This window comes from Dermacentor albipictus, chromosome 2, assembly GCF_038994185.2.
Source record: "Dermacentor albipictus isolate Rhodes 1998 colony chromosome 2, USDA_Dalb.pri_finalv2, whole genome shotgun sequence".
Lineage (NCBI taxonomy): Eukaryota > Metazoa > Arthropoda > Arachnida > Ixodida > Ixodidae > Dermacentor > Dermacentor albipictus.
In genome coordinates this window covers 38,937,309-38,955,666 of record NC_091822.1, presented here as the reverse complement: position 1 = coordinate 38,955,666, position 18,358 = coordinate 38,937,309, and the positions used below count along the sequence as shown (strand labels likewise).

The following is an 18,358-nucleotide window of genomic DNA, read 5'->3' as shown; positions in this document are numbered from 1 at the left end:
GTTATTTTATTCGTTACTAATGTTTATAGGTATACTTAAAGGTTACCAAGATTAGAGTGTACGTGCAGCGCAGAGACGATGGGAAGGCGTTTCAGCCACAACTTCGCTGGCCTAAGAAGTCATTGCAGATCCATCTAATGGCACTGAAAGCTTCGATGCTGCATTTCTTCCTGACGTCCCCCAGGTGGACGTTGAACATCAACAACGCAGATCGGTGATGGAGCGATCCAAATATCCGACGGGCTTTGGTGTACTGCGTACGAATGCAGATTTCCAGGTTGAGTCTATCAATCGCCACCAAGAGCACATAATTCACTAAATAAACACGCACGTTTTCAAAAATACACTGACACAAACTTGCGCTCAACTTCGACACTCGGCTCTAAGAATAACTTAGCCATATCCGAAGCCAACTACCTCAGAGACACATCTCCTGGGAGCCGCACATCTTAATGTGTTTGTCAACAATGCCCGACTCTTCCTGTGCCACTGAGGAAAGGCGTTCTGAAGCCGTCTTGCACAAGACAAATAGGGTAAAACATCTGACACTAACAAAGAAGGCTAAAACACGTCTTGTCTAACTGTTTTTGTTGCTAAGAAGGCCAGAAAACGCTTTGCGGAAACCTTTTGGAGGTTCATGTGCTGATACTCATGCGGATGAAAGTACAAAATATACGTTTCGGTGCTTTCCACTCCTGTAAACGATTCTTAGATGTTTAACAGCCTAAACAGCCGCGGAAGCTGCATTTGAATAACACTTACATGCACTTCCTTTCCTTCGGTGCCTCATTTTCCCATCCTGGAAGGCGCACGTTCTCATTAACCGCACAAATTGAGTTGCGAAGTCTTTCGAGTCATAGCGTCTGTACGTATTTGACGGAGATAATGCACAACGCAAACGTAAAAAGTAGCACTAGGCTTGAGTGACAAAGCGTATGTGAGCTTACACACATGACCCAAGGCCTATAACCTCGGTAATTCAGAAAATGTTAAATGTGAAAAATAAATTCATTAGTATTAGGTGCCGAAAGCCCGATCTAATTCTCAGGAACACTTTTCATAGAGACCACGGACTCGTTTGTAACCACTGCGTTTTCACACATGCACTTCAATGCAAGTAAACGAGCGTTTTTACATTTCACTCCCATCGCAGACGCAACCTTAAACTGAGCAGCGCGATGCTCAGCCAATAAGCTACAGCGGCGGGTAATAGAAGGTATGTGCTTTCGTAGAGCAGTTGCGCAATATTTAGTGTGAACGTTAGTTTCAGGCACATGGATACGCAGTTATATATCTTGTCGCAGAAGATCGCGCGCAGTCACGCGAGTTTGTAGCTGGCCGTCTTCCCGCAGGATGTTACAGCCGGATGATCTGAAGTGAAGGCGCGACAGCAACGGTGGACGAAGAAGGAACATTCACACACACATGGTGCCACTTCTGACAATGTTTAATCAAGAAGAAAACGCCACTAACCCACTGGTTACATCCGGAGTTTTTATCACGATTCCGGTTCAGCCTCCTCGCAAGCGTTTTCCTTTTCTGGCTGAGTCTGCACGTTGAGCTGCACTACAAATGCGTAGTGAGGTATTTAGTCTACTAGAAAAATACAGTATTATTGCCATGTGATTAATTTCTAATCCATTATACTTTAACCATCAGATTTGACAGCAAAGAGGGTAGCGACAGCGTCCATCAGAAGCCGCGTTGCGTTCATTGCAGGTTAGCAGCCCTTTTGTTTCTACACGAGAATCATTGGGATAGCTGCCTCTATGCTGCCAAAGTGGAGCTCTCGTGTGTGACAGATTTTTGTAGTCATGAGCGAATTAGGAATGTTTCGAGAAGAGATGTGCAAGAAGATGCTTGGATTCAAATCTGCAATTGAGGGAAAAAAAATACAGGAACTAAGAGACCTAAAACATGGTGTGAGCTTTTCCAATGATGAAGTTGAGAAAATAAGGGGAGATAATTCCAATGTTGTGGAAGATAACATGTCTCTCAGGAGCGTCAATAGAAAGCTAGCAACCGAGTGTCAAGATTTGAAAAAAGAATTTGTCCCAACAAGAGCATAGAATCAATGCATCCGAACAATACTCTCGCAAATGTAACATTTAGATAAAGAGAATACCGAAGCTTGCTGATGAGGACTTCAGTAATACTGTTCACGGAATTGGCGAGCTGCTGAATGTGGCTGTCACCAAAGATGATGTTGATGAGGGCATTTGAAACACAATCTTTATTTTTCGCTTCTAATTCAATTTTAATTCATCTCTTTGACGTCATACAAACGTTGTCTCAAGCGCTTTCAAAGTATTGTTTTCGCCCATGTAAAATAGTCGCCATTCGCACAGCGTAAATGTTATAGAATTCCTGGCAGCGTCTTCTTCTTCTTCTGCATCTTCACACCTTCCAGTCCATAGTGCAAAGAGGGGTGCAAGTCTGGGCTACCTAACTTCATAGTTTTTCATAACTTGTGGGAAGGCATCACTCAGTTAAGTGAGATAGCAAATGGTGGCGTGACCTTGAGAGCGCGTGGCATTGCGAGGTGACAGGACTCCCTAAACAATATTCTATGGAAGGGATAAAAACTTCGGGTTGTGCTCTCTCGGGCTTAGTCTATGCAGGTGACTGTAAAAGATATGACCGCTAAAATTTGGCCTAATCAGGACACCAGAGTACGCAGCGAATTTCCCGAGTGCGGATACCCCCAAACTTTCATTACTTGCATAGAACCTCGTCCAGGAAGGCCAATAGTCTCACTTGGCCGCGCGTCCTTGAGTTGATGTTACTGTTCATTATGTCCCACTGGTGAGGCCTTCGCACGTTTTGAAAACCTATGAATTCAGCTAGGCGCACGTTTCCACTCGCAAGCTGCAGCATGCACTGGTACATGTCAGGGACAGGCTCCAGAAGAAATACTGTGGCGCCGTGGTATATATATACCATGTGGAATCTTTGACTGCATTTGCATCAACAAACGATGCAATTTCAAAAGCACTTAAAATAGAATGTGCATGATGTCAAAACTGAAAATGTCGCTTGCCTATAGGCAAGCAACTTATTTGCAGCGAAGATGTTTATGCAGACCATTGACGTGGTTGTCTGACACCGCTAAAAAGGAGCCACGTGACCTAGAGTGAAAGGGAAAGAACAGCCGAATAGGGGGAAAGTGATTGGAGTGACCCATTGGCGAATGCTGTCTCATGCGCGAATCTTATATGGTTGTGAAACGGTGGATTTTCTGCGATTGAGCCAGATGGGCATCGAATTTATCGACGATTGATTCGACCCTGCCACGAAAGAAACAAATGTTATGCTGGCAGTTTGGGGCCAACGAACAGTGCCCAGCGATTCAAACGCGATAATAGCAGCGCATGGCTTCCCAGCAGTGCCGTTCCGGCCGCCACGTCCAACGTCAAACCAATCATCAAAACTATTGTAGTGTCCGCATCTCAAGTGGGGGGCCTAGCGCCCAATATATGAAGCTGTCGATTACTGGTTCCGGCCATTTCATCCCAGCTATAATTGTGGCAATACCACGAGTAGTGCGTACTACTGAGGAGGCAGCCGCCTAGCACGAACGCCAGCGAGAGTTGATTCGTGAAAGGGCTCGTGGTCCTAGGGCCGACCCGGGGCTGCGCGCCAGAAATGCCGGGTTTAAACGGCAGCGCTCCTAAAGCATGCTCACCAGGCGAAGCACGCAAAGGCGAAAATGAGGCAAGGGAATGGCGAAATAAAAGATTTACAATATAGACTGCTTGCGAAATTTGACTTGCAAGGTGTAACGCTAGCTTTAATTAACACAGCTTCGCTGTTCGACCATCTTCGTGGGCTGGAAGGGGCGGTAATGTTTTGGCATACTTTCGGAGGACATGACAGCCTCTAAACATGACATTGGCATTCACTGTCAAGGCTTTTGTTATCGCCAAGAATGTAACTGCATTTCATAGCAGTATCTGGGGTGCTTGATATGCAGCCTACAGAAAAACACTGAGTGGCAGTGATCACACTACTCTGTCAGCACACGCAAGGTGCCTAGTTACAGTTACGCTTGCGAACAAGGCTTCCTCAGTATTTAGGGGGTCTTCTATCAGTTCAATGCAATAAATCCTCTTTATTATTAAGTTTACGGGGCAGCCAACATTATTTCATCTCATTAAAACTTCCCTGCAATATTTTTTAAATTTTTTATTTATATTACCTCGACGGCCCGAGGCCATCACAGAGAGGAGTGGTAGAACGGGAAGCACAACAATGAAATACAAAAACGAAACAAGTTTAGTGATAAACTAAATTAGTGATTCCTAAGTATTCAATGTCTCCACGCAACTAAAAGTTTATTTTTGAAGACAGAGATATTAAAGACACTGGTCAACTTGACAAAGATAAAAAGCCGTGCATGCGTGGCACAAACAGCCACGTGCGACAAGAAAAATATGAAGAAGCCATGTCGCGTAGAATAAACATGCGTGAAAAACAAACTTTCGGACAAATCTTTCGAAAAAGAGCACTTAGTTTTGCCCACTTAGTTGCAAATAATTAGCAATGTTAGTTATTGTCTGCATTAATAGTGCGCGAAGTAAATGAAATGGCCTAATAATAACTTTTATTCTACAATGTGAGCTAATGCATTGCGGCAACCTTTGTTATCGACAATAGCGGTAATATCACCGAGAAGGGAGTTTCATTGCTGTGAAGATTTGGGAAAAAGACATGACTGAAAGTGTCAGTGTGACCTGTTTGAATTAGAACTTTATGGAGGTGATCGATGCGGCGAGACAGGTAATGAGACTCAAAATTATGTTTCTGTGAAAGGAGGAATGGTGATAACATTGGTGAACCAGAGTCAAACGTGCTATTGTTCCACGATATGCAAGGGATGGAAGGCATAAATTGCTTTTTATTGATGTCATGCTTGGGCTACAATTTTAATTCGAAAACATACACCAGACTGAATTATTTTAAACAAGCTCGATTGAAAAAAATATGGTTTTATGGTATAGGTCCCATAAAGCTGCAGGGTAATCTAATATAGGGTTGCAAGTATCAATATTATAGCTGATCGTGCCTTATAAAAATAGTGACGTACGTAACCGGGCGTTATATTAGCTTTATTTATTATTTACGCAATCTGAAAACTACGAGTTATATTTGCAGTATAATAATGCTTAAATATTTGTATAAGCGCGTTCTCGGGCAAATTTGCTCCGTTGGCAAGTAGGAAGCGTGCTGGTGTTCCTGTGCACACTCATAACTTTACGTTTCATAATACTGAGTTTCATTACCCAGGTGTTGCAGCAATCAATAACATAGTTAAGCCAAATCGAAGCACACTAGTGCTGTCGTTAGTAATTAGTCGACAATGTATCACGCAATCATCGGCAAACAAATAAATTGACACGTCGACGAAGACGGTAGGTCGTTATTATAAGTTACGAAAAGTAGGGGCACTTTTACTGATGGCGGAGGCAGATCAAAGTGAACATTTGTCACTGATGAGTCATAATTATTCGCAGTAATAAAGTGATACGGTAAGTAAAAAGACACCATATTCCGTGTCAGAGGGTTATAGCCAAGATTTCGAAGTCTTAGCTTGAAAACCAGCAGCTTCTCGCGAACCTAGTCGAACGCCTTGCTAAAATCTAACAAAACACACTCCATACACGAATCACGATCTAAAATGCAACGCAATCTGCGAGTAAAAGACAGTAGTTGGGTTTCTCATGAGAAGGTTTTGCGAAAACCACGTTGAGCTGAGGTGGAAAATGAGTTTTACTCAAGAAAATGCACAAGGTTTGTAAATCGTATTAGCAAGCGCTTTATTCCAGCTGAGCGCGTCCTGCCAGATGAAGATGAAGCTGCGCAGCCGATGATGATGCATACAGATGAGGACGACGTACAGTGCACGATGATATGACGATATTAGGAAGATGAAAGTGAGACATGTGTTGCTTTCCGACTTGTTCGTTGTTGCTGTGGAGAGGCCACGTGGTCTCGTGGAAGTATAAAATGTGCAGAGTATATCGTTTCATACAAGAGACACGCACTATCTCTGTCCCGCGGCAAAGATTATTGGATGACGTTTTTAGGGGCGAGACACGGTAATTAGAAGGAGCTTTCTGCTGAATGACCGTGTAAGGTTTAATAAATCGAGTGATAAATTTTTCGCATAAGCCGGGAACGCGCACAGGAGTGTAAAGAAGAACTTCCTCGCCAGGGGAATAAGTGCCAGCATGGTGCGTCGAGTTATATCCAATCTTCCTCTTGTGTTGGCAGAAACTGGTGTTAAGGCGAAGGAGGTCATAGCAGCCCGCGAGGCGAGACAAAAATTCTTCTCAGAAAGGAGCTGCTGGGGGTTAAAGAGTCGCAAGAAACGATACACCCAGAACGAAACTGGGCGAGCGGCCATGGATGAGGAAAAATGGAGAAGAGCTGGTGGTACGCTGCGTAGCCGTGTTACAAGCGAATGTCACGAACACCACGATTGCATCGCAGTTCGCGTGGTCGCGGCGGATGTACATTGCAATCATGTCTGAGAAGATACGATGAAAGCGCTCCGTCAAGCCGTTGATGTGCGGATGGTAGCTGGAAGTCTTCTTGTGACTGGTGGTTGAGGCGCGCAGATCTTTGACAAGGATAGAAGAGAGGAAGGTTTGCCGTGGTCGCTGAGGAGAGCTCGGGGAAATCCGTTATGTAAAAAAACTGTTTCGTCTAACGAAATCGGCGGCTTCAGTGTCAGCCCCCGATTGTATAGAGAGGCTGTGTCCGCGTAGCTGGTTAGGAGCTCAATGGCCGTCACAATCTAACAATTTTCATTTTAAGTCGCGAGAAGAGGACTGTACAAGTATATTCCAATGACCTGGAAAGGCGAATCGCGACAAGTAAGAAGTTGCAAAAATCCAGAAGAAGCTGCTGTCGGTCTATTGCGGCTTTAACAATGAACGTAGAAACCGACGTACTTCGCAACGGCCGAAGAGACGCTAGGCCAGAAGCAGGGACCTCGCATTTTGTCGTAAGTCTTGTGGTGGTCTAGACGACCAGCCGTTGGACAATCGTAAAAGGCTTCCAGCACCTCACTTTGCAGATAACATGGTATGATCGATGATCGGGATCCATCTATTGCAATCGGCTTGATAAATTTAGGGATGGAAAGCCCCGGATCCATTTATTAGTGAAGGGATCACTTTGTAGAATTGCGTCATATGCGAAGTGATCTGGCGCAAGGAAAATTGCGCTTCGACCTGGGGAAAACACAGCGGGGGTACTGCGTGCAAAGGAACGGCAGCTGAAGTCATGCCTCTGGGACATAGGGAGGCGAGGGCTTGACTCGGCGACTTGACTCAGCGAGGGCTTGATGTACAGCATTGTTGCTAGGTTCGGTCATGTGTAAGTCCTAGGTCACCACAGTAGAGTGCCAAAGGAGCGCCCACCTACGCGTAGGCTGCAGATCTGATACTGGAGCCTACGCCCCCCAGTACCTTCTATATTTACGTCCTTGTTCTTGCTAAAATGCTAAAATGCCGCACGAAAACGATTCTCAAAAATCACGGCGCGCGGGAGGGGGTGCTCTTCGTAGACGCCGCGCGGTACCCCCGAAACAGGGACGACAATGGTGGTGTCGGCGCTGACAAAGGTAACTCCCTCTTCGCAATGGCGGTCGTATGCACGAAAGGAAAGACCGTGACTGCGGGCTCCGTAAGGACTAGATCATCGGAGGCAGCGGAAGAAACGGCAATCGCATTGGCTATAATCAGCGGTCGGCAACAATACAGAACAATAATCAGCGACTCGAAGACGGCTATTAGGAATTTCACAAAGGGCTGGGTCTCCACCGAGGCGGCCACAATCCTGAACCACAGAGCAGAAGACTTTAAGAACGGCACAATTACACCCAAATACCTCAAATGGATCCCGGCACATATGGGAGAAGTTACCATGAATACCCCTCCCAACCTCAACGAGAAGGCCCACCGAGTCGCGCGAACACTAACCCACCGCGGCACGGACAGTGACGGCCCAACACCCCGCAACCCTTGGGGAAGAGGAAAGGACTGCGGCGGAGGCGATGGAGAAGACGGAGGAGGCGAGGACGACGAAGAAGCGATAAAAGACGACAGGGATAGGCTGGTCACGTACCACGACATACTGACACACTACACGAAACAAAGAGAAGCATACCCACAACCCCACAAACAACTCGACAGGTCTCAAGAAACAGATTGGAGAAGATTGCAAACCCGAACGTTCCGAAACCCAGTACACTTAAACAGAATAAATTCAACACAATATCCAGACGCAAGCTGCAAGCTCTGCAAACACGAACACGCAGACATGGCACACATCTTGTGGAAGTGCACACAGATCGGTTCAGTATACGTAGAGGACAAGATAGAACCGGACCTTCTCGAGGAGCGATGGCTAAGCGCTCTGACTAGCTCAGAACTACACGACCAATTATGGGCTATCCAGCGGGCCCGGGCAGCGGTGGAAAGGCTATGCCTCACCGCACACAATGCCCGGGTGGCCTGAGCCCGGGCTGGCAACCTCGCAGGTCCTTTTTCCATTAAAGTTTTTTTCCGTCCGTCCGTTGTTCTTGCTATGAGCGCCCCCTGGCATGGTAGCCGATGTGGGTGCTACAAACCGTTCTTTCAACGACTCTGAGACGTCTTGCCAGACGTGTTATATATTATGCGAAGTATATTAGCGTAGGTTTCGGGCCTTCGCGCGACGCCCGCCGGTGGCCACCATTGACCCTGAAGTGGGGTCACGTGACATGACGTCACGTGATCACGTCACAGAGGCTGCAGATGGGGCCTCATATCGCGCCGTCGGTGACCTCCCGGCGGTGGCCACCATTGACCTTCAAGTGACCTTCAAGTAGGTCACGTGACATGACGTCACGTGATCACGTCACACCGGCTGCAGATGGCGCCTCATATTGCGCCGCGGTCGCCTCCCGGCGGTGGCCACCATTGACCTTGAAGTGAGATCACATGATGTGACGTCACGTGATGACGTCACACCGGCTGCAGATGGGGCCTCATATCGCGCCGTCGGACGTCGACGTCGGCGGGTCCACCGGTTCAGTCGTCGCCTGCTAGGCTTAGCGCCCGAGTACAGTGTCCTGCAAGAAACTTCGATAAATCGTTTGCCTCCTACAAATAACATGGCCACCGCAGCTCCATTGCAAATAACACTACAGAATCCTATGTTCCCGGAGAGCTTTCTTGGTGATGCTTTTGAAGACGTCCAAGATTGGCTAGAGCAGTTCGAGCGCGTCGCCCAGTATATCTATAAGACCAGCTCGGCGGACCAACTCTCGAGTGTCTATTTCTATTTGAAGGACGATGCTGGTACGTGGTACGTCAACCGGGAGAGGAGCGTTGCCATGTGGTACTACTAGCGCGCACAGCTGCTGGATACATTTTCAAGCATTGACAGGAGAGAAAACACGAAGCGTCCCCTTGCAATCCGCGTTCAAAAACCCAATGAGAGTGTTACTATGTTCTCGGAAGACATGGCCCGTCTTTTCCGTAGGGCAGACCCAGACATGCCAGAGGAAAGAAAGGTGCGCTATCTCTTGCGAGGTGTGAAGGTGTAGCTGTTTGCCGGCCTTGTGAGAAATCCACTGACACCAATGGCACAGTTCACAGAAGAGGCTAAAGACATTGAACGGGCCCTGCAGCAACGATACCGCCAGCATGACATGAGGAACTCGGCGGCGAACACTTCCGTACTGGCTGCGAGTAACGACATGTCTCTGCATGAAGATGTCCGAGAGGTGGTGCGAAAAGAGTTTCGGCAGCTTGGCTTTGTTGTTGCGCCTACAGAACCGACGCCAGCGTTATCTATTGTTGCTGATGTGGTCCAGGAGGAAGTCCGGCAAGCTTTTTGAGCACCAGACTGTGGGAACGCTCCACGGCGCCTCACTAATGCGGAGGCTGTTCGCCGTGAACTCAAGGCGACTTCAACGCCGTTGACACCCATAACTACTACACCACCTACGCCACAAACAGAGCCGACATCGTCACCCTCATCGACTCTACCGACACTGCCGGTCATGCCAGCACAAACAATGCTGCATTTTTGACATGCGCACGCCACTCATTAGCTCCATGGAGAATTACCGCCGAACTACCAGCGTCGGAAAACCGATTTGTGGCGCACTGTCGACCGTCGATCATTGTGCTACCATTGCGGCGGAGCTGGACACGTCTATAGAGTTTGCCACAAATGGAATAACTATCGCGCCGCTCAACGTCCAAGCTTTCCTGCCAACTATGCTTATTCACCGTGCGACTGCCGACGCGCTAACAAGGACGCTCCTGTAAACAGTCAGCCACAAAATACGACGACGCCACGACCACGTTCTCCTTCTCCATCTCTTGCGCGCTACAATGCGCCGACTCGTCGCAGTTTTGAATACGTCATTAGGGGAAGATCCCTTAGCCCTTGACGTGGAAACAAGCCGCAGCAACCTCCGGATGAGGCTGCCAATACTCGTTATGCAAAAAAGAGGTGAGGCGTGCAGACAGCCCACAAGGGTAGAGAAGTGGACAAAATGAACGCCTAACGAATCCTTACCAACTAGCTCAGCATTCTGTCGTTCTATGCGAATACTCTAACTTCTCCACATCCTCCGTTATCGACAGACGACGACGTGAAGACCACGATGACGAAAAAGACGCCCAGTACAATGACGAATACGACGAATACGACAAACACGACCGATACAAGTAGGAAAGACGTAACTGACATCGTCAGCGCTGAGCTCATCGTTCGCATTGACGGCTACGAAGTAACCGCTCTGTTTGACACTGGCTCCCATTTTTCAATCATAAGCTTACAGGTCGCCGACAAACTAAGGAAGGTGAAGACACCATGGCACGCGCCCAACATAAGAACCGCCGGAAGTCAGTTGATGGCACCTGTCGGGAAATGCATGACCCGACTCGTAATCGCCGGTTCAACCTTCGTCGCGACCCTCGCCATCCTTACTGACTGCTGTAAAGAACTTACATTGGGCACGGATTTCCTACGTGAGTACGGCGCCGCGATTAACATCCGAGACAGAAGTGTCACATTTGCCATGTCGCACATTGTCACCCATGAGAAGCAACAACAACCTCGCTTACGTTTTGCCACAGACAGGTGCACTATGACAGCTTGTAGAATAGGACTGGAGTAGCTCAACACATCAGTGCGCTAGCATTGAATTGCGGTGTCTCCATTGCCAGAGCACTTATCAATGTAATCGACAGAAGCGCCGAACTCTTGCTAACGAATTTTAGTAAGGAGCGCTGACACATCGTTAGTAGCACTGCTTACGCCTATTTCGACGAAGTAACACAAATGCAAGACTGCCACTTAGCGCAGGAGTCCGCCTCTGCAGTCTACCAGCTGCGCCTATTGTAAAAGTTTATCCGACGTTAACGGCCGTTGAGCGGAACCATCTTGAGCTCATCAGTCAGTACCAGCGCTGTTTCTCCTCTGCGTCAAGAGTTGGTCAAACCTCACTTACCAAACACCGCATCATTACTAACGTCGACGCCAGACCCATCCGACAAAACCCTTATCGTGTGGCCCCAAAGGAACGCGAAGCAATACAAAAACTAGTGAAGGCGATGCTGGAAGATGGCGTTATTCGACCATCTAATAGTCCTTGGGCATCACCTGTAGTTTTAGTGAAGAATAAGGACGGTAGCCTGCGCTTCTGCGTCGACTATCGGAAGCTCAATCAGGTCACAGAGAAAGACGTTTATCTACTGCCAGGTATGGATGATTTCTTTGATAGGTTGAGAAACACTTGTTACTTTTGGTCAATGGATTAGAAAAGCGGTTATTGTCAAATCGAACTGGATGAGAGAGACCGTGGGAAGACAGCATTTGTAACCCCTGACGGTCATTATGAATTTCAGGTACTTCCTTTCGGTTTGTGTTCGGCGTCAGTAACATTTCAGCGTCTAATGGACACTGCGCTCTCCGGACTCAAATCGCAAACATGCTTGGTGTACTTGGATGACGTGATTGTCTTTTCCGCAACGTTCGACGAACACCTACGAAGGATGAAAACTGTTTTTGAAGCCATGCGCTCTGTCGGTCTCAATTTGAAGCCTGAGAAGTGCCATTTTGGTTTTCATGAGCTATATACAGTTCCTCGGTCACGTCGTCAGCAGCCAAGGAGTACGACCTGATCCGTATAAAATGGCCGCCGTCGCTAATTTCCCAATTCTATCAGCCAAAAATGCCGTGCGACGTTTTCTGGGACTCTGTGCATATTATTGGCGATTTATTGCGAATTTCTCGCGCATCGCATGGCCGTTAACACAGATCACCCGAGAAGATATGCCTTTTACTTGGGGCGAAGATTAGCAGCGGGCATTTCATGAGCTTCGGCAAAGCGTTCAATCGCCTCCCGTATTAGCACACTTCAATGTGTAAGCCGCGACGATATTGCATACAGACGCTAGTAAGTACAATGGCAGCGCGACAGCGAAAAAGTGATTGCTTACGTCAGTAGGACACTATACCGAGCCGAGGCTAACTACTCCACCACTGAAAAAGAAGGCCTCGCAATGGTATGGGCAGTTCTGAAATTTCGTCCGTATTTGCATGGTCGGTCTTTCACCGTCGTTAGCGATCACCATTCCTTCTGCTGGCTCATTATTTGAAAAATCCGGCTCGCACGCTGGAGTCTTTGACTCCAAGAGTTCGACTTTATTGTTGCATACAAGTCGGGAAAACGGCACGCAGGCGCCAACTGCCTTTCTCGGTCTCCTGTTTAGCCGGCAGTACAAGACGATAACGACACGGTCTTTCTGGGACTCGTGGATACTGCCGATCTTTCTCGGCAGCAACGGGATGCCACTGAATTGCTGCTGCTTATTGTGAACCTAGAAAGACGAACCAACAGCGTGCCGATACACTTTGCAATAGGGCTGGCATCGTACTGCTTGCGTCGCAACTTCCTCTACAAGAACTTCTCACCTAGCGGCAGCAACTGCTTCCTCGTTGTTTCACCATCGCTTCGACGTGAAATCTTACACGCCTGCCACAACGAGCCGACTGCTGGGTACTTGGGCTGCACTCGCACATTGGCACGGATTCAGCCGAATTATTACCGGCCGAGATTTACTGCGGTCGTTAAACGTTAGGTTCAGACATGTGTGGATTGCCAACGTCCCAAATCGCCATCCGTGAAACTAGCCGGCCTACTGCACCCTCTTGACGTACCGGGCACACCATTTGCACAAGTAGGTATGGAATTTCTGGGCCCCTTCCCAGCGTCTACTACTGGTAATATGTGGATAATCATCGCCATGGATTACCTCACTACATACGCCGAGAAAGGTGCTCTGCAACGGGCAACAGCAGATGAAGAGGCAAGATTTTTTCTAAAATCTATCGTTTTAAGGCATGGCGCTCCCGCAGTAGTCATCATGTACAGAGGTACTGCTTTCATGGCCCAGTTTTCAGATATTGTTCTATGTTTATGTGGTACCGCCCACCGGAAGACAACGGCATATCACCCTGAAATAAACGGGCTGACAGAACGAATCAATAGGACACTGGCTGATGATAAGCATGTACGTATATGTAGAGCATAAGAACTGGGACGAGGTTTTACCTTATGCCACCTTCGCGTACAATACGGCTCCACAAGAGACCACTCGCAAAGCACCCTTGAGTCTCGTATACGGCCGTGAGGTTACAACAACATTAGACGCAATGCTCCCTCATGAACTTGACGACATCGAGAAGGGTGTTGAAGAGATAACACACAGACCAGAGGCAACTAGGCAGCTTGCGCGTCTGCGAATCCACGAACAACAGGACAGTGACGCCAGACACTACAATCTTCGGCACAGAGCCGTAACATATGGCATCGGCTACAAAGTGTGGTTCTGGACACCTATTCCACAGCATGAGCTCTCTTAAAAGCTACTGCGCAAATACTTAGGGCCCTACATAGTTCTCCGACGCCTCAGTGACGTCAACTACGAAATCGTTCCAGACAGCCCTCACTGTTCAAAGCGCCGACTGCATTTACTCCAGGTTTTTCACGTGCTTCGTATAAAGCCATACTATGAGGACTGACTAAACTGCGCCGTTCTTTACCGCTGGTTTCCGAGCTTTTATCATCGGGACGATGATCTTTTCTAAAGGGGGAGCAAAAAGGGGGAGCGCTGGCGTCGGTTCCGTAGGCGCAACAACAAAGCTGAGCTGCCGAAGTTCTTCTCGCACCACTTCTCGGGCAACTTCACGCAGAGACAAGTCATTACTCGCAGCCAGCACGGAAGCGTTTACCGCCGAGTTGCTCATGTCATGCAGGCAGTATCGTTGCTGCAGGGCCCGTTCAATGGCTGTAGCCTCTTTTGTGAACTGTGCCACTGCTCTCGGTGGATTTCTCACAAGGCCGGCAAACAGTTGCTCCTTCACTCTTCGCAAGAGATGTCGAAGCTTTATTTCCTCTGGCATGTCTGGGTCTGCCCTACGGAAAAGACAGGCCATATCTTCCGAGAACATATTAACACTCTCATTTGGTTTTTGAACGCGCATTTCAAGGAGACGCTGCGCGTTTTCCCTCCTGTCGATGCTTGAAAAGGTATCCAGCAGCTATGCGCCGTTGTCGTCCCACATGGCAAAGCTCCTCTCCTGGTTTACGTACCACGTACGAGCATTGTGCTTCGCACAGAAATAGGCACTCGAGAGTTTCTCCACCGAGCTGGTTTTTTGGATGTACTGGGCGACGCACTCGAACTGGTCTAGCCAATCTTGGATGTCTTCAAAGGCATCACCACGAATGTTCTCCGGGACAATAGGATTCTGTAGTGTTACTTGCGATGGAGCTGCGGTGGCCATGTTATTTGTAGGAGGAAAACGATTTCTCGAAGTTTCTTGCAGGAGACATGATTCGGACGCGAAGCCTAGCAGGCGACAACAACCGATGGACCGGTGTTTCGATGCGCGATGGTGATACCGGGTTCGATTGTCGGCTCCGCGAAGCGGTGCCAAGCATGAAGAATACCCAGCACCTCCGCCCGTGTAACGACGTGGGATCGACGAGTATGCGGAGCAGCACCACCAGGAAATGCACTTTATCAGTCATCCAAGGGAAACAACAACGTCTTCGTTTGCCCCGCTTGACCTTAAAACCCGCGCTACTTCAGCGTCGTCCCCACTGGCGTATATCCGCGCTGCATTATGGTTGTGTCAAATATAGTTGTCAAATATATATGTATATATATATATATATATATATATATATATATATATATATATATATATATATATATATATATATATATATATATATATATATATATATATATATATATATATATATACACATATATATATATATATATATATATATAAATATATATATATATCTATATATATATATATATATATATATATATATATATATATATATAGCTTCCCCATGCCTTCCCTAAGGAGTCCTCTATGGGTATTCTCGTTTTATTATACTTTTTTCCTTTAAATTGTTGATTATCGCCGAAAAGCTTCTTGTCAGCTACACTTAATATTATCATAACAATTATATGCCTCAACTTTGCAAATATCCTATTTTTATGCTTATACAAAGCATTAAACATTTCGCGCGTCCGGGCTGGCGAGTGCTTAGAGTGCTTACGCATTGACAGGAGCTACAGCTACGCGCAACGCCGGTGCACTCACCTTTTCCCGAACGCTTGTGAAGTACTCGGAAAAGGCGACGTGCCTCTTTGTATTATTGTGGATGTATGTGCCGTACACCATGTACGGTTCTTTCAGCCACTGGTTATTTTTGTCGACGTTCTTGGAAAATGTGCAAATCTGTAATGAATGCCAACTTGTAATCATTTGTTACTTGCAGACACCTAATTTGCAGTTCCGTCAATTGCTAAACAACGATATTTCACGAGAAACCGCGTGCTGAACTGGGTAGTTCGTAAAACTAAAGTCGTGCCCTAAAAATTCATTGTGCGCAGTGCGAGCGCCAGCTACGTCATACTGTTCACTTTCTTAATGAACAAATTGAGGCATTTTTAGTACGCTATTCGTAAACAGTGTTTCAAACGAATTTAAGTTATCGGGACATACTCGCAAGAGTTTCAGTGTAAAAGTTCGCCTGTCTATTGTTACGTACCCAATATGTTTCGTCCTGCAAAAAGCCATCAGGGGTGGTTATTGGGTCATGAATGAGAGCAAAAGCGAAAGATTTAAAGTAGCACAACGTGAAAGCGCAGTTGCATAATGCGACAGTTGCACCGTTTTGCTATACATTCACCCAGCTTAGTGTGCGTATGGCAAAAAGCGCACGGGCAGTGCGCATGAGCTGAATGCCAACCGATTCCTTGGTTTCAGTTCGCGCTCACCCTTAACCCTAAATTTCAAACATTCCCGATTGCACCTGAAGAATGTGTCAACAAATATGGTGGCAGAAATTGGATCAACTGCTCTCGGCTAGCACCAAGCCTCATTTGATTTCTCTGCAGCCGGTAATGTTCTCAATACACAACCAATCATGTGGATATCGCTGTCTCTCGCCTCACACAAATAACACATTTTTCACGGTATACTTTTCAACGAAGACGATAATTTTAATATCATTTGTGGTTGTTAGACCTAACGGGAGTTAAGCGTGAATATTTTGGCTTGAGTACTCTCATCTGGATTTTTCTGGCTACAAAGGCCTCAAAGAGAAGTCATTGAACTAAGCTGTGCCTTACTGGCGATCATTATCTCTTAGCTAAAAAATTAAACATGTTATATGTTCAAGTGTTGTAGTAAATGACAAGTTCCTTCCTCAGCTTCTATTCCTAGAATTTCCTTCTGTTCCCGTGAGGCTCTGATAGCGCGCTATGCTCTTGCACACTGGCAGCTGTACAAACATACACGTGCGCCAGAGTATGTATGCCGCGCGGTAGCCGGTTGCAAACGCAAACCTTGGAACCCTATATTCGAAAACTCCCTAAGTTCCAAACCGAACATGTGACCCGGCATCAAGAGAAAACGGAGAGGTGATTGTCTTGACCGTCGTTTCGGTGCATGGCCGCGGGCCTACAAAATCACCTCGATGATTGATCAGTCTGGCTGGAAGCAGCAAAAACGCTTTGATTAGTGTGCCCTAACTTCCTGTAACCTGGGGCCCTATAACATGAAACTATACCAGTATGTTTTTAGTCCAATCTCTATGCGCCAAATTTGAGTAACCGCCGAGGCAAGCATCGGGCGGTCACTTGCATAGGGCAGTCTGAACAGACAAATGAAACGCACTCCTCGTTTATAGCAGGCCACTTTTGTTTTGCTTTAAAAACGAATAACACTGCCTACACTGAGCGGATTGTCTTATCTAATTCGCTGACAAGAAGCGAGGAGTACGCTCAAGTGGAGAGGGATTCGATTGAGCCGAGCCAGTACACAGAATACCGTTAACTGGATGAAGAGGGTGTTGCCGACGTTTGAGATTGGTCCGCATTCCCTTATTTAGCTTGCGGTGGCATGCAACGGAATGTTAAGAATGCCGCTAAAACGGACCCCCAGCAAGGAAGAGTTGACAGAGCGACGTCGTGAGCGTGCCGAAAGTGCTCAAGAATTTACACGGCCACGCAAAATGTTTCATTGTACTCAAATAAACACAAGCTCTCCGGCATGTGCGAGTAGCCACTGCGTGAGCGATCGGCGACAGACATCTTTTCATCCTTTCGAAACGGGCCAGCCTGTGGCTATTCAAAAGCAAATTAAGTTTTGTTCGGCATAATAATGCATCTTTAACGCGTGCGCATCCCTTAGACGCGGTGAGCTTTGGCGGTTTTGTCACGTAGCGGGACAGGCAGGTAAGGTGGGTGCAGCCCGAAAACTTTTCACCAATAGCCCAGGGCTAATGGCAAAAAGGCGCGAATGAGAAACAAGTAGTTTTCTGTCGTTCGCTCCAATCCTACATAATCAGTGTGTACATCTCATATCAGATGAGAGCTATTGCGGTTTTCGTGACGCCGCGTGACAAGCAGGTGAAGGGGGGGGGGGGTACAAGAATTTTTGACCAATTTTGAAAGGCTGACTGCAGAATTGAAATTGAAAAGTTTGGAATAGCCCTGTGTTATAGCACCCCTGACACTGTACTAAAGGGGCGCCGTAGTGAAGGATTCCGTTTCACTTAGACAACCTGTGTTTCTTTTCTCTTTTGAAAATTGGAGGAGCGCTGACACATGCATCCACAAAGTAACAAGGACGAGACACAAGCGCTTGTGTTTCGTCGTTGTTACTTTGTGGATGGATGTGTTAGCGCTGTTACAATTTTCAAATCTTGTATGCACCAACTCGGCCAGAAAGAAGTTTGAATGCTGCGGTTATT

At 47.1% G+C, this 18,358-nt stretch overlaps 1 protein-coding gene across 1 annotated transcript in view; it reads right to left on the bottom strand.

The window, feature by feature from the left end:
• LOC135918256 (uncharacterized) overlaps positions 1-18,358 on the bottom strand; it is a 185,463-nt gene continuing 167,105 nt past the window's right edge. The window contains exons 14-16 of the mRNA XM_070532839.1: positions 15,700-15,837; positions 763-799; positions 1-253 (exon numbers count right to left, since the gene is read on the bottom strand). Coding sequence (XP_070388940.1) covers positions 135-253; positions 763-799; positions 15,700-15,837 — 294 coding nt within the window. The 3' untranslated portion in view covers positions 1-134. The remainder of the gene's footprint in view (positions 254-762; positions 800-15,699; positions 15,838-18,358) is intronic.